Raw genomic sequence first — 22724 nt, forward strand, 5'->3', positions numbered from 1 at the left:
TTTCATACAACACATGGATATAGGCAGTAGACCTTGAGGAAAATTAGAGGTTATTTCATGCAATTTCCATGTGGAAGTTGCATTTGCAGTTCCTTACTGGCTCACAAGAGGCTCTGCTCACCACAGCTCTTGACAGTTTGTAAACAGAAAACAAGAGCTGTCACTCCCTTAAAGGGCTTAAACTGTATGAGAGGAGACAACACATACTTAAAGGGAGGTACAAGTTCATAATAAGACATGTAATAACATGTCTTGTGCCATAATTATGGGCAGGGGCCTTACCATAGACAGACTTCTGTACAGAAAGGATCTGAAAAAAGAAATCTGGCTTATGATAATTTTCGACTAGATTCCTTTTTTTTGTCTTCTGTGATTCTGTGAAAAGAGTGCTTTTTTGTGTTCTGTTCTAATTGTTGATGTAATTATTTTGGATTAAAAAATAATGTATTTTGTAAACTTCATGGTGCGGTGTGAAAATCTTGTTAGCTGTGTCTGTTAATTACAGCAAATTTCAATGTACTTTGGCACAGGCTCGAATGCTAATAACAGAAGAGAATCTCATGACCACTATCATCAAAACTTTCATGGACCACTTAAGGCACCGTGACATCCAAGGCAGGTTTCAGTTTGAACGTTACACTGCTCTGCAGGCTTTCAAATTCAGGCGTGTCCAGAGCCTTATTTTGGATCTCAAGTAAGTATACTAAGTATATGCTGATTTGAGAAATTGAGGAGTTTTAAAAAAAGTCACAAACGAATGCTTGCATCTTTCTAATCTCCCCAGGTATGTGCTGATAAGTAAGCCGACGGAGTGGTCAGATGACTTGAGACGCAAGTTCCTGGAGGGTTTTGATGCCTTCTTGGAATTACTCAAATGTATGCAGGTACGTAAATCTGTGAATTACAAAATTTGGCAAAATTTAAGCAGGAAGCTAGCTATTACGATATCAAAATAGAAGAAATTTGATCTGTTCTTGATTTGTTCTTCAGTGCAATATCACTTTTGGACCCATAGCGTTTTCTAAAACATAACATCTTCTTAAAATGTTGTAGAGGACAATAGAAAGGAAGAACAGTTCAAAATGAAAAGTGTAATTTGGGTCGTATGTTGCACTTGTAGAGGCAGACAAGACAATTCTGTGAGCAAAATCTGGTTCATCTTAAGTGTCAGCAGAGTTGCTCCTTGTATTGAGGAATAAACTGTTCCTGACACACAAATAGACCTCTTCACTTGTGGTTTCATTCCCTTTCATTCCCCCAAGGTTCTTTTTACGTGTTGCAGCACCAATATGTTTGTAAGGATAGCTAACCACTGTCTCACACCTCTGCTAATGCTGTCACTGTATTTCAGTGATACATTGTTGAAATGTGTAATTCTTCTTGTTTTAGGGTATGGATCCAATAACTCGTCAAGTAGGACAACACATTGAAATGGAACCAGAGTGGGAAGCAGCATTTACACTGCAGATGAAATTAACACTTGTTATTTCAATGATGCAGGACTGGTGTGCATTAGATGTAAGTTCCTTCGGAACTGTTCTTCTGTGGGAATGGGTATAAAACCCAAATATTAATACACGTAAAAACTGACGTAAACACAACTTCACCATAAGCCAAGGGCACCTTCTGTGAGGAAACGCAAATCTTTACTGTATTTAAACACAAGTGTGGTTTGTACTGACCAGTTCATAAGAACATGGTTGAACCTTTTATACTACAGAGAGTTTTGTCATACATCCGAAGATTGTGATTATCACAAATCTATCAGGTTATAATTTTCATGGAGGAGGGAATGGAGGAGTAGGTCCTGGATCTACCAAATACTGCTTGATTATAAATCATGTTTTTGCTGCCTAAGTGTTTCAGGATTTCAGAAATTGAGCATGGTAAAATATGATTGTGGAATAAGTGATCCTGGAATACCTGAACATGCAGGCTGGTTTTAATCTGTTACTGGTAGTTAATATGCAGTTTTTACTAGTCTAGCCTGATCGTTCCTTAGAAAGTTGCCATAATGTCAGTTACAAAAAAACCCCAAATCCAAACAACATCCTAGTGTGTATTTTTCTAATCAGAGACACCAGTACAAGTTTTGCAGTTTGTGCCCTCTTTAATTTGGCTCTTTTGTTGGATTCCTTATCTTAATTTTGCAGGACTGTTGTTAAAGGTAAAAATTGCAAACCCTTCAGGGTCTTTATTTTGTTGTCTGTATTATTTTTCAGAGCTGTGGTTTTGTCACAATCTCTTTAAACTGCAATCTTTCTTTTAGGAAAAAGTATTGATTGAAGCTTACAAGAAATGCCTGACTGTGTTGATGCAGTGTCATAGTGGGTTTACTGATGGAGAACAGCCTATTGTCCTCAGCATGTGTGGACATTCAGTTGAGACCATCAGATACTGTGTTTCTCAGGAAAAAGTTAGCATTCATCTCCCAGTTTCTCGTTTACTTGCAGGTATGAACTGTTGAAAAATATTTCAGGAAATGAAAAATATTCTGCAGATGTGATTTGTGTTTGTGTGTATGTGAAGACACACACTAGCATTGTTTAAGACCTGAATTTTGGCCATTTTCTAGCTGTTTGGTAGCTTCTAGGCCAGATGTTCTCAATCACCAGAAAACTTGTTATCGTTCAGGCTGGGGGAGATTGTCTCATGCCTCTGGATTTGTATTATAGGCAGCTACTGCTGCTTTTGCCACTTGAGTGATGCAAAAGAGCTTCAGCAAAATGTGGACTGTAGTTGACTGTTTGGGAGCATGTTTAGCTGTCAGCTTGAATAGACTAATCAACATTGTGCTAGAGAACAGATTTATCAAACAGATGTGTCAGCAGAAAATTGAGCTATGCCTTTCTCTTCATATTGTGCCTATCTTGTTCATCAGTTGTGTTGAAAAAAACTTTATGAATTTTGGTTTACAGAATCAGAAAGAATGTGGTAAAAATAAATTCACAAATAATGAAATGAAAAAGGTATTTCTTAGGTGAAGTGCTATGCAGCTCAGTGTCAAATGACTTTGAATATTTGAATCTTTGAGCAAAGTCTTTGTAATTTCAAAAGAAAGCAAACCAGAAAATCTTCATGTGTTTTGTAGGGGCCTTATTCTAGTTCCTGAGGTATTTTATAAACCCCACAAGGACTGATAAAAAGGATGAGGTATCTGCTGTTGATTGTTTGGCCTGTCAGACCAAGGACTCTTGGCTCTCACTGTGGGTACATGACAGAGTCAAAAAAAGGCAAAAATGTCACTTGTACTGCAAGGCTTATGCAGATACAAAGGGAAAACATTAATTCTCTTAGATTGTATTCTTTGCATTGTTTCTTTAGGAAATAACTGTGTAGCTCCAAGGTAATAAATTTGGAGACTTGTCGCTATCCAGAAAAATGGTCTGCGAGTAAATAAAATTACTTTTTTTGTCCTGTTTTAATTACATAAAATATTGTATGTAATATTCTGTACGGTTTTTTCGTGTATTTTTGTAGGCTTGCATGTTTTGCTGAGTAAAACAGAAGTGGCATATAAGTTTCCAGAGCTGCTACCCCTGGTATGTCATTAAATGTTGTCTATTCATTAAATATAATTAATGCTGAACATGAAATTGGTCATGTAAATGTAGGATGATGTTAAATAAAACAAAGGGCCTTTGTACTGTGAATTCTACTCGGAGAGAACATCTTTTGTACGTAAAATTACCTCTTACGAGATTAATATCTAGATATTCATGACTAGAGCATAGACAGGCAGTATTGCTCTCTAAAGTAACTAAGACTCAGGTCACACAGCCTCCTTTTTGTAATAGAAACTGTTTTTAGGAATCGCAGGCAGGATGTAATTCCTTTCTCTTGGGCTGGGTTCTAATTTTCTTCCCCAGCTGTTTCTTGCCTGCTGCCTGTTCTTATTGATACGCTATTTCTTTAAGGGGTAGTCAAAAAAGGTGGAATGAAAGAGGATAAAACCTAACTGGGAGAAGAAATTTCAGTGTCTTTGGAGAGAAGTAGTACTTAACCTTTGAATGAAATAAATGAAATTACAGTGTTATTAAATTGCTGATGTTGATGTTTTAAAATATGAAAGCCACTGTCTTTAGGAATAAACTAAAACCCTCATGCAGTAGCTGTGCGGAGCAAAGACAGAATGTAAGGGTGATTAACAATGATTTGAAAGATTGTGAATAGGCTCATCTAACTTGTTTGTTGGATTTTCCTTGCCTTTTGTAGTGCCCAAATATTTTAATGATCACAAATATAATCCTCCTTCATTTCAGTCCCATTTTCTTTTATTTTCTCCGTGTACATCAAAATATTGCATTTTCTTGATGCAGAGTGAACTTAGCCCACCCATGTTAATAGAACATCCTCTACGATGCCTAGTCCTATGTGCCCAAGTGCATGCAGGGATGTGGAGAAGGAATGGCTTCTCTCTTGTTAATCAGGTAAGTAGTACAGTAACTGTAGAATCACTCTTATCTGATAGCTCTCTCAGGATAATTTCAAAGAGTCACAGAATCAATTAGGTTGAACAAGACCTCTGAGATTATTGAGTCCAACCCTTGGCCAAACACCACCTTGTAAACTAGACCACAGCGCTAAGGGCCGTGTCCAGTCACTTCTTGAACACCTCCAGGGGCAGTGACTCCACCACTTCTGTGGGCAGTCCTTTTCAATTTTTACAACCCTTTCCATAATGAAATTCTTCCCAATGTCCATTCTGACCCTGTCCTGGCACAGCCTGAGGCGGTGTTCTCTTGTCCTGTCGCTGGTTGCCTGGAAGAACCTCAATGTATTTCTTGAAGTGAAGGGCCCACAACTGGAGACAGCACTCGAAGTGGGACGTCACCAGGGCCGAGTATGGAGGGAGTTCTTGGTCTTTCAGACCCCAAAACCTTCTGTTTCTGTATTGATTTGAAATTTTACTTATGTCAGTCATGTGGAAGGCAGTGTGAGGTAGGCATTTTTATCAGCACTGGCATAATTTCAGTATTTTTGCTTTTAAACTAGTCTTTGATTTTTTTTTTTAGTCAGAAGTTGCTTTTTTATTTCAGGACTGCTGCAGTGGCTGCTGAACTCAGTGCTGGGTGTGTAGAGTTTTAGTTAATGCAGTTAATGACTCCTAGCTTTTTTACTGTGTACTGTGCAGCAGCAGTTGGAAATGCAGAATTAGATCTGCGCATCCATGGTAATTTATCACCTCCACATCAAAGTGTCTCAGATATAAAAATATGCAGCATTATGGTATTATGGCTATTTATATTTATAAAGTGGTTCAAACCCAAAGACTCCACAGAAGCATTAGAAGCAGTGTAGAACAAAGTGTTTCTTGGCTTCTAGCTCTAATACTTTTGGTGACTTTCATTTCTAAACTTACGTTCTCAATGTTTGTATAAATTAGGTGTTTCAAGCATAACAGCTATAAAATGGGTACTGTGGTGTCAGTACCACCCACCAGGGTGATTGTCTCAAGTGATTTTCTCAGCAAGACTTTTATTACAACAGGAATAGGGGTTTAATTCTGTGAGGTGTTAACTTGATATATTTGCAAGAAAATTCCTTCAATCCTGTCAGCCCTCAACTCCATTAGATAATTGCAATGTATATTTACTAGGAGACTGAATTAAGCTGCTCAAATATATTATATTCTGACACTTCTTGACTCTTCGTAAGGTGGTATCCTTGTCATTAGAGCAAAAAGAGCTCCAGTTATGTACAATTATAGCAGTGCCCATAGTGCTATAGACACACATCAAATCTGGAATTTCAGCATAGCTTTTGGTAGTGAAATAAGTCTCTGAGTTAATTTCTCCAGGTTGTCAGGATCTTGAAGTTAAGAGCTTCATTTAGTTTAGATAACATAACTCCCACAGTCTGCAAGTCCTTTCTCTTTACTTTGGCTATGGGGAGAGCTCATGTTCAGCCAGCTCCTTTTGACTCCTTCCCAGATAATACGAATGGGCATCTATATGTGTGTATTATTGTGATAGAGAAGAAAGGGAAGGCATGCCTAGCTGTCTTCGTGTAATTCTGGTGGAAATGGTATGTGTCTAGAGGAGACTTTAGCATGCTAAAGTTTTTTTCCAGGCCTGTGCAGAAACTTGCCAGCCCTATTTATTTTTCTTCTCTTGTGGTAGAACCAAACTTTCCCACATTTCAATGCCATGCAGTGATTGTGGTGTTGCTGACGCCTGGCTCAGTCCTGTTGAGTTCCTTCCCGGGATGGTTTGGGTTAAGCACAGCTCTGTCACAATATTAACATTTTGCTGACACTGGCAATTCCTGAAAGATGGTATCTCAAATGATTAAAGAGCAGTTCATGGAGCGAAGAAAAAACATTTCCCCAACTGCAAGGGCTTTCTCTCCTGTGAATTTCAAACAGTTAATTGCTAAACAAATATATAAAAAATAAGCTAAAGAGGTCAAAAAGATTTTTGCTTATAAGTTTATGCAATTCAGACATTGCATCACTACAACCCAGCCAGCAACTATGATTGTATTGTGCTTTATAAAAAAGCTTTTTGCATGCAGATAAAATTATGTAATTTTTTCAAATTACAGATTAATTTTTTGTTTATGAACACAGTATAGCAAAGTTTATTTTTTATAGAAGTAAAATAATTTTAGATGAAATATTATCTGTGTTAATGATCATGGTGTGGTGTTTTGGGTATTTTTTTCAGATTTATTACTATCATAATGTGAAGTGCAGGAGGGAGATGTTTGACAAGGACATAGTAATGCTTCAGGTAACCAAGTATACCACTTTGCATTTTTTTAAGTATTTTCATGATGTCTTTGTGTTTATGTTTATCTTCATCAGAACCTTTTTAAGAAAAAATGTCTTTTTTTTGTGGAAGGACTTGAATTTTCTTATTTTATCTACATAATTATGGCATAATTTTAAAAGGAAATAACTATTATTGTAATACTTATTTTTTAACTACAATTTGAAAAGTGCAGAGTTTGCAGGTGAGTGTATAAATGCCATATCTTCAAGAATGAGATATTTTAACTAATGGGTGATGCTGTACTGGCAGTTTCATGACTCTGCATGTTATCAGAAATGCAGTTAGTGTATGTGTTGATTTTTTTGGTTTGCCCCTTCAGAACAGATTTTGCTAATGTGGAATTCTATTTAGCTCTATGGCAGATGCAATGCTTCTACACTGAGAGCAATACAACCTAAAATTTACGGCTTGGGGTGCGTAGTTCACCTGGACAGCAAAATATTTTCTCAGGAAGTCCCTGAAATCTTAACTGGAGTTTATCCAGTAGGATAAACATGCCCCAAGATGCTTCTGCTTTCAGACATAGTGGCAGATCAAGCCTCAGGAAACTGATTTTTAATTGTAATTTTCAGCTGTTCATTTGGGTAGATATTCTTGAGCTTTCTTGGAAATTTATTCTGTTTTAAAGATGGTTCCATTAACAGTAGTTAACAAGCAACAAATATTTGTAGTTGGCAAACTTAGATAACATATTTAATAAACTGAAAAAACATCAGCCAGTAGTTTTCAGAAATGGAAATTTCTGAAAGTTGATGTTTGTTCTGCATTGAAACTTCAGTTTTTTTCTTTCCAAGAAGGTTTTGGAATCTTTGCTCTACAGGCTTCAGCCTTTATTTAGAGGATTGGGTTTTGTTGTTAAGATCTTTAGTGGTATATACTAAGAATTATTATGCCTGCTAGAAGATAAGCTAGCATGAACAAAATTTTAGATTAAAAACAACCAAACAAAAGTCTTTCACTGAAGCTTGCTTAGACTGCTTAAGATAACAGGAGTAACCCTGAATATTTTACATTATGCCCTTAAAAAGGCATCAGAAATTCTTGATAAACCATAGGATTCTGCTTGTCAAATGGGCTTACAGTTCTGTTCTTGGTGTCCTAAGAGAGTAAACTTAAATGTTAAGTCTTCATTCATAGGATTGAGAGAGGAATTAATTTTATAAAGAATACACAGTGAAGATCATATGTAAATATAAAAACTATGATAACACCCAATCTGTTTTCTCTTTATAATCTTTTTTTTCTTTAATAGACAGGTGTGTCTATGATGGATCCAAATCACTTCCTGATGATAATGCTGAGTCGCTTTGAACTTTATCAGATATTTAGTACTCCAGACTATGGCAAAAGATTTAGCACAGAAAATACTAACAAGGTATTTTATGCACTACTGCAATGGAAAATCTTAAATTTTGTTTTTCAAAGTGTATCTGATACTGTTGTACTGAGAAAGAGCTATTTCTTGATAAAAAAGCAAAACTTATCCTATTTTAATTTCATTTGGCCAGTTTGAAGTATGCATAAATATTTTTACCTGTCAAACTGGTAAATGTCAGAAAATGTTGCATTATTTTTGCACTTATGACTGCGTTTCAGCATAGCTCAGTTTGGGAGTACTAAGGGTGAAAATATGCAATGTTTTGAATCACTGAAAAAGTATTTTCAGCGTATGGAATAATTATTGAAAAATGTATTTTTTTATTGTTTTACTTCAGGATGTTGTTCAACAAAATAACACTCTTATAGAAGAGATGCTATACCTCATTATAATGATAGTTGGTAAGTTCAAAACATATTTAATTAATTTTTAAAATTTAGGCTCTTTAGTGATCTGGGCAATTTTTTTATTGCTCTGTGAGGTTCAGTTCTGTTGTGAACATCCTGTAGCTCTGCCTTCTTTCCTAGGAGAAAAGCCTTGGAACTAGCTTAGATCAATGTAATGGATTTTTGAACACTGGTGTGTGAACACAAGATTTCACAGAAGGCACCCTATTTTCCAGCCTTTAATTTAGAGAAAAAGCTAAAAAAAGTGTTTAAAAACCAAAAAAAAAGAGGTGTGTTTTATTTTTACAGGTGAAAGGTTCAGCCCTGGAATAGGGCAGGTAAATGCAACAGATGAAATCAAGCGAGAGATCATCCATCAGCTGAGCATCAGGCCAATGGCACACAGTGAACTGGTAAAGGCACTCCCTGAAGATGTAAGTAACTGGATGTTGAGGGGGGAACCAGCTTCCACTTGATAATGCTGATTGCTGAAAAATTGTCTCATGCAAACTCATGTCACTTAATGTGGAATGAGAGCAGCGCGATTATGCTCAGAGCAAGGTTAGCATGAGTACAGGTTAGTAGTTCTCATGGCAAGGGTAGGAAAGAGGCAAAGAAGGAACAACATGTGAAAGATGAAGGAATCTGAGAGCTTCTTCAGCTTCTCTCTCTTTTTAATACTATTTCTAATCAGGCCATCTGGCCAGCAGCCTCTGCAGGCTGCTCGTACACCCTGAATTAGATGTATGGAAGTGGGTTGTTAGAACTATCCAGAAATATAAGCTGTTATGTTTTAAAGCCTAACAATAAGTAGAAAGACATGGAATCAGACACTGTACTTGTGTAACATAAGTGCTTCATTTACATGAACAGAATAATTTATCTGAATTCTATTATAAGTACTTCTGTAGGACAGCAAAGCTTGCTTCCCTTTCTCCTTTTAGTATTTTTGAAGCAATCTTTTAAAAATTATTTTTGAAGACAGTCAGAATTCCAAAGTTTATGTTTTACAGTGCTGGTAATAATTTTACTGATAAATTATGAAATATTTTACATTTTTCTAAATATTTTAAACTGAAACAATTTGAAAAGTCAAATTTCAAAATTATTGAAGAATAATTTAGGGTTGTATGAAACAGAAAGTTCTATTTAAACTGGAGCTCTGAATTATATTGTCAGTCCTAAATACTTTTTCCCTGGCCTGGTAACTGCAATGAAATATGCATTGGTGGAAGGGGATGGGAATATTGAAAGAAAATTTGTGTATGAAGTGTTGTTACATATTTGAGCTGATGTCTCATGCTGCCTTTTGTGGTTGTTTCAGCGTTTTTCAGTAACTAGTCTTTTAGCTTTCCAGTATTTATTTCAATTTAAAGGCCTAGAAATCAGAAATGCTGGCTGTGTATTGTAAAAATGTGCTGAGCAAGCTAACTTAGAGTTGTCTTCTGCTCCTGTTACATCCTAGTTCGTTATGACAGAGAAAAGCAGTACAAATGACCCACTTAGAATGGCATGACTTTTTCAAAGACCCTTTTGCAGAGATGGTGTTCCTGAATGTATTTTCATGTTATGTGGTTTGGTGTTCTCTTGAGTGCCAGTAAAATGACTTTGTACTACATTCATTTTGCATGCTTTCTCTGGTATTGTATGATATTTGAATGTGTTTATTCCAAGAACTCCAGTAACACACTGTCTTGTCTTTTCACTCCATGTAGGAGAACAGAGAGACAGGGATGGAAAGTGTGATTGAAGAAGTGGCATGTTTCAAGTATGTTTCCCTTTATTCTAATGATTCAGCTTTAGGAATTGAATGTCTCCATTAGTGAAAACGAGAGAATGAAAGAAAGAGGGCTGAGTCATGGTGATTTCCCATGGCTTTAATTATGTGCAGAATTCTTAATAGCGTTAATTTCTATAATGCCTGTTAGACATTAAAACAGTGTTTTTTAGCTGTTGTAGTTAACTCTTTATTCTCAGATGTTAAGAACCAGTAGACATAAAGTGTTTCGTTTGCTTTGGTTTTTTGTAGGAAACCTGGATTAACAGGCAGAGGGCTGTATGAATTAAAACCAGAATGTGCCAAGAACTTCAATCTGTATTTCTATCACTTTTCAAGGGCAGAGCAATCAAAGGTAGCTAGTAGTTTAACTTCATGGGGTTTATTTTGTACCTTTTTTTTTCTGTTTGCCTTTTTCCAAAGCTTAATTCTGTGAAGAAGTATTACCAGGTGGATATTTGAGAATGTTAACAAAATTTGCCCGAGATTTTGCAGTGAATTCTGTGCCACTGGATCCTGTGTCCTATACAGAGCTGTTGAAATTAGTGGGCATTCAGGAGCTTGTCTGTGGGTTCCCTTGCATCTTATTTTACTGAAAGTATTTGAAACAATCTGTATTTTCCCTTACCTTTATAGAAATTGCCATTTTAGGTCAAACTTGCCTTACGGTTTTACGCTAGGAAAAGAATTCAGGCTGGCTCAAGAGGAAAGATTAGTTTTGAAGTTGTATGCCCTACTTTATAAGTAGAACATAAGACAAACTGAAAAGACATGAAAGCTTTCATGTTTATTTAAGGCTGAGAAAAAACAGTAACAATGTAGTAAAGCGTGAATGCTTTTTTTATTAGTTTTATATTGGTACAGATTTTGAGTAATGCCGGCATTGTTCTTCTATTTCAGGCAGAGGAAGCACAGAGAAAGCTGAAAAGGCAGAACAGAGAAGATACAGGTATTTATTTTTGAGAGGAGATGGGAGAAGAGGGAATCACATATCAAGATGTGTATTGCACTGACATTTATACTAACTAACAGCCTATTCCGGGGCTAGAGTGGTTAGAAATGAAGCAATTTCCCATATGTCTCCCTGGCTATAGTCAGGGATCTGATTTGTCATGGAACCAGCCTTCTGAAGAGCTTACTCCGTTGGCTTTCCTGTTACACACAAGCCATGTTGAATGGTGCAGCCTGTATTGGTAGCACTGTTTATCAAGCAGCTGTGTTCTGCCTGAGGCCCATAGAAGGGTTTGGGTTGGAAGAAAGCATAAAGGTCATCTGGTTCCACCCCCCTGCCTTGGGTTGTGCTGTTAAATGAGGCATTTCAGTTGGGTGTTGCAAGTTTTGGGGAAATGTCAAACACACCAATTTCCCTTTCAGCACTTCCACCGCCAGCTCTTCCTCCTTTCTGCCCACTTTTTGCCAGCCTGGTGAACATCCTGCAGTCTGATGTCATGCTGTGCATTATGGGAACTATACTGCAATGGGCAGTGGAACACAATGGCTATGCCTGGTCAGAGTCCATGCTGCAAAGGGTAGGGGTTTTTCATTTAAACTAATGCTATGCTAATGCAGGAATGTTCGTTAGAGCATTTCAACATGATTTTATAGATTTGAGTTGTTTACTCAGTGTCTGAAACACCCAGAATACACTGAATGAGAAATAAGTGGTATTTCCTGATATGCAAAACTAGGGAAGCCCCTCTGCCTATTGCTGCAATTTATTTTTATTAGAGAATGGAAGACCCAGGTAAATTTCTAATGGGATGCACATGAGAGGGAAGACTTCTGCTTGAATCAATGGCAATAATGTTTTTTGTGGTGGAGAACTCATTAATCTGAGTTGTTGCATATTAAGCAGACAGTGATTTTTTTCTTGATGTTCCTTTGCTTATTTTCAGTTTAGGCTAAATCACTTTAGGAAAAAACCATGAAAAGAATTTTTCTACTTGAAAATGTATCCATTTTGGAAAACTTAACTGAACTGTTTGTTCCTTGCAATTTATAATGATCTTTAGAAGCCTGGAGGGTTATTGTAGATTCTGGTATCATGATTGACATTTTCTGGGGTGTGCAGAGATGAATAGTTAATTGCCATCCAGGAGCTGTTTGTAGTAGGCAGGGTTATTGGTTTAAGGTCCAACTCCAAACTTTTAAAAAGTATTGATGGATTTTTAAATAACATTTAGCAATGAAACTGAATATTAATTTTTTGACATCCAGTCTTATTGTGGGTATATTAGCTTTTACAGCTAAGTTTAAATTAACATAAGCAGTTCTGTATAACAGAAAAAAGTTGAAAATGGAATGATATATTGGTATTATAAATCACAACAATGTAGGTACATTTAGGTAATGTAAGAATGCTAGGTTTTGGAGTAACTTTGAATAAAATAAGTTGGTTAGTTTTTTTTTTTTGACTGAACTAAAATTCAGCCATTCTCAAAACTGTGAAATTCATTAGGGACCTATCACTTGCTCAGAAACACGTGGCATTTCTCTGTGATGGTGTCATGCAGTTGTGCTGCAGTTTTCACAAGTCAACCCCTTTTGTCTTGGAAGCACTTGCAAAGGTGGATATGAGACATCTGCAAGAGATGGCTCATGAGATCTTGTTCAATAGATGTGATCGACTGAGGAGAAATTAACTGTTGTTTATTAAAACAAATTTTAAAAACTTCAAGATTTTCATCAGGTTTTGCCATTTTTTTCTGTAGATACTTGGTCTGTTGCATTCCAGTTGTGTTACAAATTTTCAGGTGATTATCCTTTCCTTACATGGGAGTCAGTGTTGATTCCAGGCATCAGTAAACCTTTGTGTCTGGAGCATCCTGCCAGTTTGTATGGGGTTGTGAAATGGCTGATGCAACATGACAGAGTTTGCCACCAAGAATGAAGTATCTCAGCTTCAAAATGCCATTGAGACTATCATAGTGCTAAATAGGGTAATTGCATTTCTTAAGTTCAAGGAGATTACAGCTCTTCACTGACCTGAAAATTAACTTTATTTTAAAATGTGTTTCTAGAGAGAACAAATTTAACTTAAAAATTTTAATTTTTTGTTGCTAAACTTTGTGTATAAAAAGGACTTAAAGTCTGTTTCGTGCTTCTTCTGTCCTGAGACTTGCAATAGTAACATGCAGTGGGTAGGGAGAAAGATGAGAAGTACTGTCTCCTCACTCACTAGTCAGGACAACAAACAGAAAGATGCAAGTATTTAATATGTATTTTATATGGTTTCAAACAAACACTGTTGCTTCTGTGTAATGTAGCTTTGGAATTCTGTATACAGAAATAACTTCAATATATTCATAATATATAGTTGTATTATATGACTTTCCTGTTTCTTAATGAATTACTTAAACTATGTAACAAGATTATATGAATTATGTAAGAAAATAACTAAAATTTGTAAATTTTACCTAGGTTTTGCATTTGATTGGAATGGCACTACAAGAAGAAAAACAACATCTTGAGAATCTCAGCGAGGAGAATGTTGTAACATTTACCTTCACTCAAAAAATATCAAGTATGCCTTTCTTTTCAAATGTATAGCAAATTTTAAATAACTGAAAATGCCAGGATCTCATATTTTATTCTTCTGAAACTGTATTTGTCAGAAGAATATATTTGTTTATACATCAAAATGTTATCAAGTTGACTATAGATAAATGCTTTCTACTTGTGTAGATTTTATGATGGTATGATACTAAAGGCATTTTCTAGAGGAGAAATTCATAAGTTGAATAATTCCCTCTAGATCTGATTCTTAATATCTTTAATAAATATCTTAATATCTTGAATATATCTTAATATATATTAAATATATTAATATTTTAATGTATTTATATTAATATATTTAATAAAGATATCTCAATAAAGATGGCTGCATGTGATCAGATGCAATTGCAAAAATCATAGTTGCTTTCTTACAGTCTTTTAATCTTGTCTTTCCTTTGTATCATCTGACTAGTGCCTCTAGTTTTGCTAACATATGAAGTTCCATTTAAAGTAGTGGGAAATATAATACTGGAGGTTCCCAAAATGAAAACAGCCAGGGTGCACATCCAATGCATTTCCTTTGTAAGAAAATGTAGTCAGTGAGCAAAACTTTTCAGGATTTAGAAGTTACTCATGAAAAGATTTGCAGTAGGGGAGAATCAAAAATTACATATTGTGTTTGTTTGTTGAAGGAATTCTTCAGTTGCTGAACAAGCATTGGGGTTTCTTGTTTTTAATGTTAGTGAGTGATTAATTTACCAGTAATGGTATAATCAATTCTCATTGTAATTTTTCTCTCAGAACCAGGAGAAGCACCCAATAACTCCCCTAGCATACTAGCTATGCTAGAAACACTGCAAAATGCACCTCATCTGGAAGTGCACAAGGACATGATCAGATGGATATTGAAGGTAAATATTTTATATTACCACTGAAAATCTTGGAAATGAGATTTTTGAAGCTTTCCTGTTTACATTGGGATGATTTCCTTGTTTCCCAGTTTTGCTCTTATGGATACCAATACTGCACATTGTATAGTCCGTATTATAGTATATGCAGTTGTATTCTCATGACCCAAATGAATTAAAGGCTTTTTTTTTTCCTTACAGACCTTTAATGCTATTAAAAAGCTAAGAGAAAGCTCTTCTTCAAGTCCTGTGGTTGAGACAGAAGGAAATATTATGGAGGAGGTAAAAGCAATCTGTAAGAGTTGATCTAGAACAGGTCTGGGTGGTGACTAGCAAAGGACTATATTTCTAATTATAGCTCTAAATCAAAACATGGAAAACATCAGTGACTTCTGAAAATCTGTCTCACAGTTTATAGATCAAACTCACTTGTTTGAAGAACCTATTGGTAAAGTCCCCAAGCTGTGTTTCTTTATTTCATATGTCGTCATCTCCAAATCTTTTTCAATTCTACTCCATTGAATTGTGTGCAATACAGTCACAGCATTAGATGTTTTTGTTGTTCCCATAATTTCAGACTCCATGGAAAGTTGCTAAAAGAAATGGTTGTCCATGTATTTTTACCATGCAGGGCATTCCAGAAAAGCTCTGATGATCTGTGTAGCTGGACATGACATTCTAGGTACTGCAAACAGACCTTGGAGCACTGTAGTGCTCCATTGAGGAATGCAGCTGCTGGGGTGGGAGAGCGGCACTAGAGATGAGACCTGTCACTCCTTCTATCCTAGGAGTGCTTAAAGGGAAAAGAAATACAAAATGTAGTTAAAGGTTGAGGGAAAGAAGTTCCCCTTCTAGATCTGCAGTTGTGCCTGGCATTGAACACAAGCTAAAGAAAAGAGGCTACAAAATAACTCTTTGGTAGACTTTTGTCTTTTATGAGAATTTCATTGTTTGGAGGTTAGTAGAAGTTAGACATGGCAGTAACTAAAATAAATAATTCGTTGTAACAAGACTTTAAAAATGACTGAGTGAACAATACAATTTCAGAGTTCACGTGATAAAGACAAAGCTGAGAGGAAGCGAAAAGCTGAGATTGCCAGGCTGCGCAGGGAAAAGATCATGGCCCAGATGTCTGAGATGCAACGGCACTTCATTAATGAAAACAAAGAGCTCTTTCAGCAAACTCTGGAAGAGCTGGATACTTCAACCTCTGGAGCCCATGAAAATAGGTGAAGGCATCTTGTTTAAATTTTTTCTCATTAATGTCTACATCAGATTGTCCTATTATTACCACTTTAAAAAGCTCTTTTTGTGGATCTTGATGGAGAAGTCTTCGTTAGTTTCTGAGAGAAAAAAAAGCAGTAAATGGAACGCTTCCCTCCCCCTCTCTGTCAGAATTGTGGGATAAATATAAACAGGCAAATAGTTTTTTGTACAAAATCACCCAGTAAATTATTAATGATGCTGAAGAGACTGTGCTATTAAACATAGTAAATTGGAAATAGCTGATTATGTGTCTGTTGAAGATCTGGAAGAAAATCTGTTTGGTAGTTGGAAATATGAATTAGAGAATGCTAATTATTTTGTGGGAAAGTGGAGAGTGTTTTCAAAATTCATATCATACACTTAAGGGATGGTGATGATGGAGGGCTGCAGATTCAGTTTCTGTGTTAAACTGGAGTGGGTTACGCTATTGGAAGGGTTATGAATTTTTTCTGGAAAATACATGCTACTTCTGGACACATAGGAATTGTTATCTCAATGCCAAAGCTAATTTTTTGGCAGGGAGCATTTATCATAAATTTAAGAAACTCACTAAAGTCATGATCTGAATTATAAGGTTTTTAAAATAATTTGCTCACTAATATTTTTAAATATTCTAGCCCTGTAATTTCGGATGCAAAACTCACAGCCTTGGGTCCGGAGCAAACCAGAGTAGCTGAACCCAGACAGGTTGTTATGTGTATATTGTGCCAGGAGGAGCAAGAAGTTAAGGTGGACAGCAGGGCTATGGTCTTGGCAGCATTTATTCAGCGATCAACTGTGTTGTCTAAAAATAGAAACAAAATTACTCCAGACCCTGGTAAGTACTGGTCATAGTTGTCTTAAATGTCAAAGAAAGTTTGGGTTATTGTGACAACAACATTTTTTGATCTGAGACAGTGACATAGTCTTCTTACATTAACTGTTTGTGAGTGGCTTCATTGTAATCAGTGGCAAAACTCCCATATTTTTGGTGAGGTAGAAATGTGTGTGCTGAATAATGTAAATCACTGTGAGGCATGAGCTCAATGTTCTGCCATTCATTTGTGACAAATTATTTATAACTGTTGAAAAAGCCCTGAAAATCAGAGGTGTTTGTTCTTAAACCATGCCTGTAACATCAGAGAGAGGAGGTGTTAATGTAGTGCTTTAAAAGCAGAAGATGTACATTTTCTTCCTCTCAGTTACATCATCTGAAATGCCTCTTAGTGATAATAAAAAAATCTTGGATTTAGGTGCTTTGTGAAACAGATCAGTGAGCAAGGGCATTGTTACAAAGGTTTCTCTGGATTCGTTATGTGTAAACAAATAGAAATCTTTGCACTGAACTGTTTTGCACTCTCACTCTGGAGATTAATGTCCTTGAACTCATTGTTTGATGGTGCTGAACCAGCAACACTGCAGGCTGATCTTGGTGACTTGTACCAGGGCCCAGCACCTCTGAAAGCTTGGTTTGAAGCCTCTAAGTACAGTACCCAAACCAAAGTAAAGTGATACTTAAAAATAATTTAAACAGTTTAGGCTCTTATGGATTAGTAATGTGTTTTATGCTTATTCAAATGAACTACACTTCTGTGATAAAGTTAAATAAAAATGCAAAGGTGGCAACATTAATCTGCCATGAAGTCTTTTGATAAATGTTTATTTCAAAGTTGTTTGTTTGTTTTTTCTTTTAAATACAGAAAAGTATGACCCCTTATTCATGCACCCAGATCTGTCATGTGGAACACATACGGGTAGCTGTGGACATATTATGCATGCTCATTGCTGGCAAAGGTAAAAGGCTATATTTAAGTTTTTAGTTTGAATAACATGTTATGTTTTCAGTTTGCCTAATGGCACTAATTTAAATGGCAAAATTCCTACCATGTAGTAAACTTGAAAAGAAATTTCAGGAAGTGATTAAAACAGCTTTCTGTTAGATAAAAAGGAGTAGAAACCAAATGCTGTAAACATACTCAAAATAATTTTCATTTACTGATAGCTTGGTAGAGAAGAGTCCAAAGCCATACATGGCAGCTTTCATTCCCTCTGCTTGTTTATCCTGATGCATAATTCCCTGTGGTGCACATATATCTGGAGCTCAGATTTTTTGGGGTTTTTTGCAGTTCATTGCTAGGCATGCTTTTGCTGCTGCTTCTGCTCTCTACTGAGGTTTTAAATAAGTGAGCACCCCTTGCACTCTTAATTCCTCCAACAGATTTAATTTGAATTAGAAACATTGGTGATCTAGTTCATCTTCAGCATAAACCAAATTTTATTCTTTGTTTCTTAGCATTTTAATAAAGCCTTTTGCAGTTATTTTTTGTTCTTTGACTTTTGGAGGCATATAAACATGCTTAGTGCTGTGTGGTGCTAATGCCACGTGACAAATTCAAACCATTCATGCCTCTGACTTTGATTAGGCCCTTCCTTTGCTCCTTGGCATGGCTTCTGAAGTGCCTAATTTCAGATTCTGCCTTGTGTATGAAGAGTGTTAGGAGCTCCTAGAGATTCTGTGGCTATTACCACACACAGGTTTCATTTATGGTCTTTGATGTCACTGCTCACTGAAGGTTTTTAATCTTCTTGTGTAGCTTGTGTACAGTCCTTTGTGGTTGCCAAAATCTCTTGGAAATGCCCTTAGGTGCCTGTATTGAGATCATTTTGGGTCATCACTGGGCATGCTTTAAACCACATCAGAAGCTTCTGGAATAGCAGTTACATTTAGCAAAGCAGTGAATTCAGTTCTTTTTTCATGGAGGGTTCAGCCAACAGTTTTTTTGGTTGCTGCTGTTTTGGTTGTGGCCTGTAGTAGAAAACATCCAAGGATAATGCTCATGGCATCTTCCTAAAAAAATTATGTAAAAATGAGTTGGGTTTTCTGGTTTGGTTTGCGGGTTTTTTAATTGTTTTTGTTTGTTTGTTTCTTAGTGGTTTTTGTTTGTTTGGGGACCTTTGTTTGCTTGTGGTGTTTTGTTTTGTTTGGGTTTTTTGTTTATTGGTTTGGTTTCATTTTTTTTTTTTTTAATGCTTCAACTTCTCTCTGCCTCATCCACTTTTTTCCTAAATGTACAGTCCAGTGAACTTCAGCACTTTGGTAGATTTTGGCAGCCAAAAGCACTAGTACTTTATCAGTCAGACAGTAGAGATTTTTCCTTCTGGTAATAATCTTATCTATATTTCAGGTACGGGAAAACTGTATTTTCCTGAGAATTTTTTAATTTCTATATTCAAGTAATAATAATTTGCCACTAATGTCTTCTCTTTTCTAAAGGTATTTTGATGCAGTACAAGCAAAAGAGCAACGAAGACAACAAAGATTACGAGTACACACAAGTTATGATGTAGAAAATGGTGAATTCCTATGCCCACTTTGTGAATGCTTGAGCAACACTGTTATTCCTCTGCTTCCTCCACCAAGAGTTTTGTTTAACAGGTCAGTTTGGTTTATACATGTCCTCAATAAATGTAAAAAAACAAGATGCTAAACCAGCTACACCCCAGAAGATCTTCCTGAATGTTTGTTGTCTTCTGTTCTGATAAACTCAAGTGGATTGCCTGTCTTATTATTTTGGGTTTTGGATTTTATTTTGTTATTGTATATTAAGAAAGCATAGGACCTACAGAAAAAAAACTGAATGTAGACAAATGCATGGGCAGCAGAGAAAAAACCCATTGAGAAACAGGTGAATTATGTTGGAATGCCTATGAAATAACTAATTCTGTCTTACACATTATTTTAACAGTTTTTTGGTTTATTTTTTTTTTGACAGGTTAGACTTTTCAAGCCAACCAAATCTAACTCAGTGGATCAAAACAGTATCCCAGCAAGTAAAAGCCCTGCATTTACTGCGAAATGAAGACTGTGCAAGTAAGTCTGAAGAAATCTATGTTTCTAAATGTGAAAATGTTGTAATATTCATGGAAGAAGCCAAGCACTTTGTTTCTGCCACAGTGGAGTAGAGAGATGATGGCATAAGTGGCAAGAAGAGCTTGGGATTTCAGTTTCTCGTGATGGAATTTCAGATTCTGCTTCTGCATCTTTCTGTAATGTAGGAATTACATATAGGTGAATGATCAGTGATTTATTACTTTTTGTTTGTACAGGCCATTCTGGTCATTCAGAAAAAATGGATCAGCTACAATTACCTGAAGGATTTAGACCCGATTTCAAACTGAAGTATGTATTTACATATTAACAAATCATTAAAAATTAATCATAGAATCATAGCTTGAAAATAAAACGTAACTTCTGTGCTAGAAGGTCTCAGTAATTAGGGCAAATATGTGAATTTTGCTTTAATTACAAAAGTTAATATTATTATGATGATGACATTGAAGTCCATTCCAGAAGTCCTAAGTAATTCAGTAGAATTTCAGACGTGAATGTGCTAAGTCATTGTGCAGAAACATGTTGCACTTATATAAATTACAGCATGAGGATTGTTTTGTACTGCTTGTAGCTGGGTGAAGGATTGATCATTATAGCCAGCACAAAATGTAAAAAATGAAGGAAGACTATGAAATGGAGAGAAGGTTAATATGTAGTTTGTCTGTAATTAATTTGCCTGTAATTAATATGTAATTTCATGTGTAAAGGTGTATTTGTATTTGGTTGCACACTCTCTTCACTTCAAGAGAAAGTAAGAAAACTTGTTACGTGGTGCACACCTTGGTCTGCCAGTTGCACACAAAATGCAAGACTCTTATCCCAGCTGATGACAGATTTAGCTTTCAGTCACACACAGTTCTGGTAATTTAGCCTTGACTTTGTTGTGTTTGAAGACTAGATATTCTTAACAATAAAAATAAGATTGGTTCCAAACAAAAAAATCAAAGAATAATTGGGGATCTGTCACAAAAATTTGAGGTTACAGAATACCAGATCCAAAGAAGAATATTGGAGTTGTCACTTAAATTTTAGAACTCCAGTTGTTCATCTATGGGGTGAATGCTTATCATTAGAGGTGCTATGCTGCCAGTGGCAGAAAGAATGAATTAGTAATATTGTTTACTTTGTTTCAGGAATCCTTATTCCGAGAGCATAAAAGAGATGCTAACAACTTTTGGTACGGCAACTTACAAAGTAGGCTTGAAGGTTCATCCAAATGAGGAAGACCCACGTGTACCTATCATGTGCTGGGGCAGCTGTGCTTACACAATACAGACTATTGGTACTGATCTGTTCATTTGGCTCCTTTATAGGAGATTTTCAGAATTTGGTTAAACTCACAACAATGAATTTTTGTGGGTTTTTTTCCAGAACGAATTTTAGCTGATGAAGATAAGCCATTATTTGGTCATTTACCTTGTCGACAGGTAAGGAACAAGAAGCAATTCCTCTCTAAATTGGTGGAAAAAAGAGGGACTACTGAGTGAGGAATATCTACCTTCTAGTTATGGTTATTGGATAGTTTTATTTGTTGGACCCTATTGTTTAGTTGATCTGTATCTGATCATTAAACTATTTAAAAACCACATCTAGCAAAACTGTTACCTTTTTTTCCAATGAATACATAATTTATCAAGGCTGCAGTTTCTCATGGTAACAGTCAAAATAAGAATGCCAAAAGGAACTTGCATATTTGCATAAACATAAGTATCTGTCATATACTTACACAATCAAACTGCCCCCATAAGCTACAATTGAGAGGCCTGAGAAAAATGCTATTAAATCAAAAGACTTCTTCACATTGAGGAACTTCATTAACTGTGGCAGTGTCTCTTTTTCTTTATTTTTACAGGATGACTGCCTTACATCGTTAACGAGATTTGCAGCAGCTCACTGGACAGTTTCATCTCTTTCAGCAGTACAGGGTCACTTTTGTACTCTATTAGCATGTAAGTTTGCCACCTTACACCAGATTTTTTTGTGAAGATAGATATGAATGCTTTCAGAATGACTGTTAGTATTGATTAGAAGATTATTTTATGTAGTGTTATTAAGTAATAAACCAAGAGCTGCTATTTCCACCTATATGTGTTGTGTCAAGAAAAAAGACATTCTTTTGGACTGCAAATGCAAGAGAAGCATGGATATTTTGCTGTGAAGAAGTTCTGCTGATTGCTCATTAGAGAAAAATACCTAGGGCAAACAAGAAGGAAATGTGGTCCTTCACAAAAAATAATCCACTGGAGCTTTAAACATGAAGAAATTAAGATTAATATAGTGTGGAGTGGATATTTGCAGAAGTCTGTAATAAATCTGCAAACTTCTCTCTCTTTGAAAAGTAGGATCTCTGATAAGACAGGACTTACTATGTAATGTCATATGTTAATTGAGAATTTTAATGAGAACAGCCAAAATGTTCCAAGCTTGAAGCATTAGTAGATACAGATGAAGAGTGTGAAGTTCAGTCTAATGAAGTAATTGCCCATGAGAAGACAGTTCTGAAAGGGTATTATAAAATGGGATAACTTTAATATCGCCAGTCAATAGAGCAGAGTAACTTTTAAAATGCATTGATATAGTGAAATTACTGGTAGATGGAAACCAGCTACTTCAGCAAACATTTGGCAACTTTATGGTGAAAGACTTAATTGACATCACTTTGTAGCAGTAATGGTTGAGCTGTTTTCTATGTAAAGCAGAAGAGAAAATGCTGCTGGCTGTTTGATGGGAACTTTGCAATATATGGTGTTCTGAGTGTTTTGGGTTTTCTTGAAAACTTGAGTCAATAAGCTCCAAACTTCAATGCTCTCCTTCCTTCCAACTGACAGAAGCAACTGTACTGCTTTTATTTTTATGAAGGAAAAGTT

The 22724-nt window shown here is 36.0% G+C and overlaps 1 protein-coding gene across 4 annotated transcripts in view; it reads left to right on the forward strand.

Moving 5' to 3' along the window:
• The window catches only part of UBR2 (ubiquitin protein ligase E3 component n-recognin 2), a 55687-nt gene that overhangs the window by 22684 nt on the left and 10279 nt on the right, over window positions 1–22724 (forward strand). For all 4 annotated transcript variants that reach the window (XR_010359190.1, XM_064414363.1, XM_064414362.1 and 1 more), the window contains 26 exons: window positions 531–694; window positions 785–884; window positions 1390–1518; window positions 2270–2453; window positions 3481–3542; window positions 4320–4430; window positions 6669–6734; window positions 8029–8151; window positions 8492–8555; window positions 8850–8974; window positions 10256–10308; window positions 10570–10672; window positions 11218–11266; window positions 11692–11846; window positions 13738–13840; window positions 14614–14723; window positions 14922–15002; window positions 15768–15949; window positions 16604–16803; window positions 17666–17759; window positions 19240–19401; window positions 19739–19836; window positions 20073–20145; window positions 20991–21139; window positions 21229–21284; window positions 21710–21806. Coding sequence is in view for 3 of the 4 variants with exons in the window: in XM_064414363.1 (XP_064270433.1) it covers window positions 531–694; window positions 785–884; window positions 1390–1518; window positions 2270–2453; window positions 3481–3542; window positions 4320–4430; window positions 6669–6734; window positions 8029–8151; window positions 8492–8555; window positions 8850–8974; window positions 10256–10308; window positions 10570–10672; window positions 11218–11266; window positions 11692–11846; window positions 13738–13840; window positions 14614–14723; window positions 14922–15002; window positions 15768–15949; window positions 16604–16803; window positions 17666–17759; window positions 19240–19401; window positions 19739–19836; window positions 20073–20145; window positions 20991–21139; window positions 21229–21284; window positions 21710–21806 (2893 nt within the window). In the remaining variant the exon portion in view is untranslated. The remainder of the gene's footprint in view (window positions 1–530; window positions 695–784; window positions 885–1389; window positions 1519–2269; window positions 2454–3480; window positions 3543–4319; window positions 4431–6668; window positions 6735–8028; window positions 8152–8491; window positions 8556–8849; window positions 8975–10255; window positions 10309–10569; window positions 10673–11217; window positions 11267–11691; window positions 11847–13737; window positions 13841–14613; window positions 14724–14921; window positions 15003–15767; window positions 15950–16603; window positions 16804–17665; window positions 17760–19239; window positions 19402–19738; window positions 19837–20072; window positions 20146–20990; window positions 21140–21228; window positions 21285–21709; window positions 21807–22724) is intronic.

Source organism: Passer domesticus, chromosome 3, assembly GCF_036417665.1.
Source record: "Passer domesticus isolate bPasDom1 chromosome 3, bPasDom1.hap1, whole genome shotgun sequence".
Classification (NCBI taxonomy): domain Eukaryota; kingdom Metazoa; phylum Chordata; class Aves; order Passeriformes; family Passeridae; genus Passer; species Passer domesticus.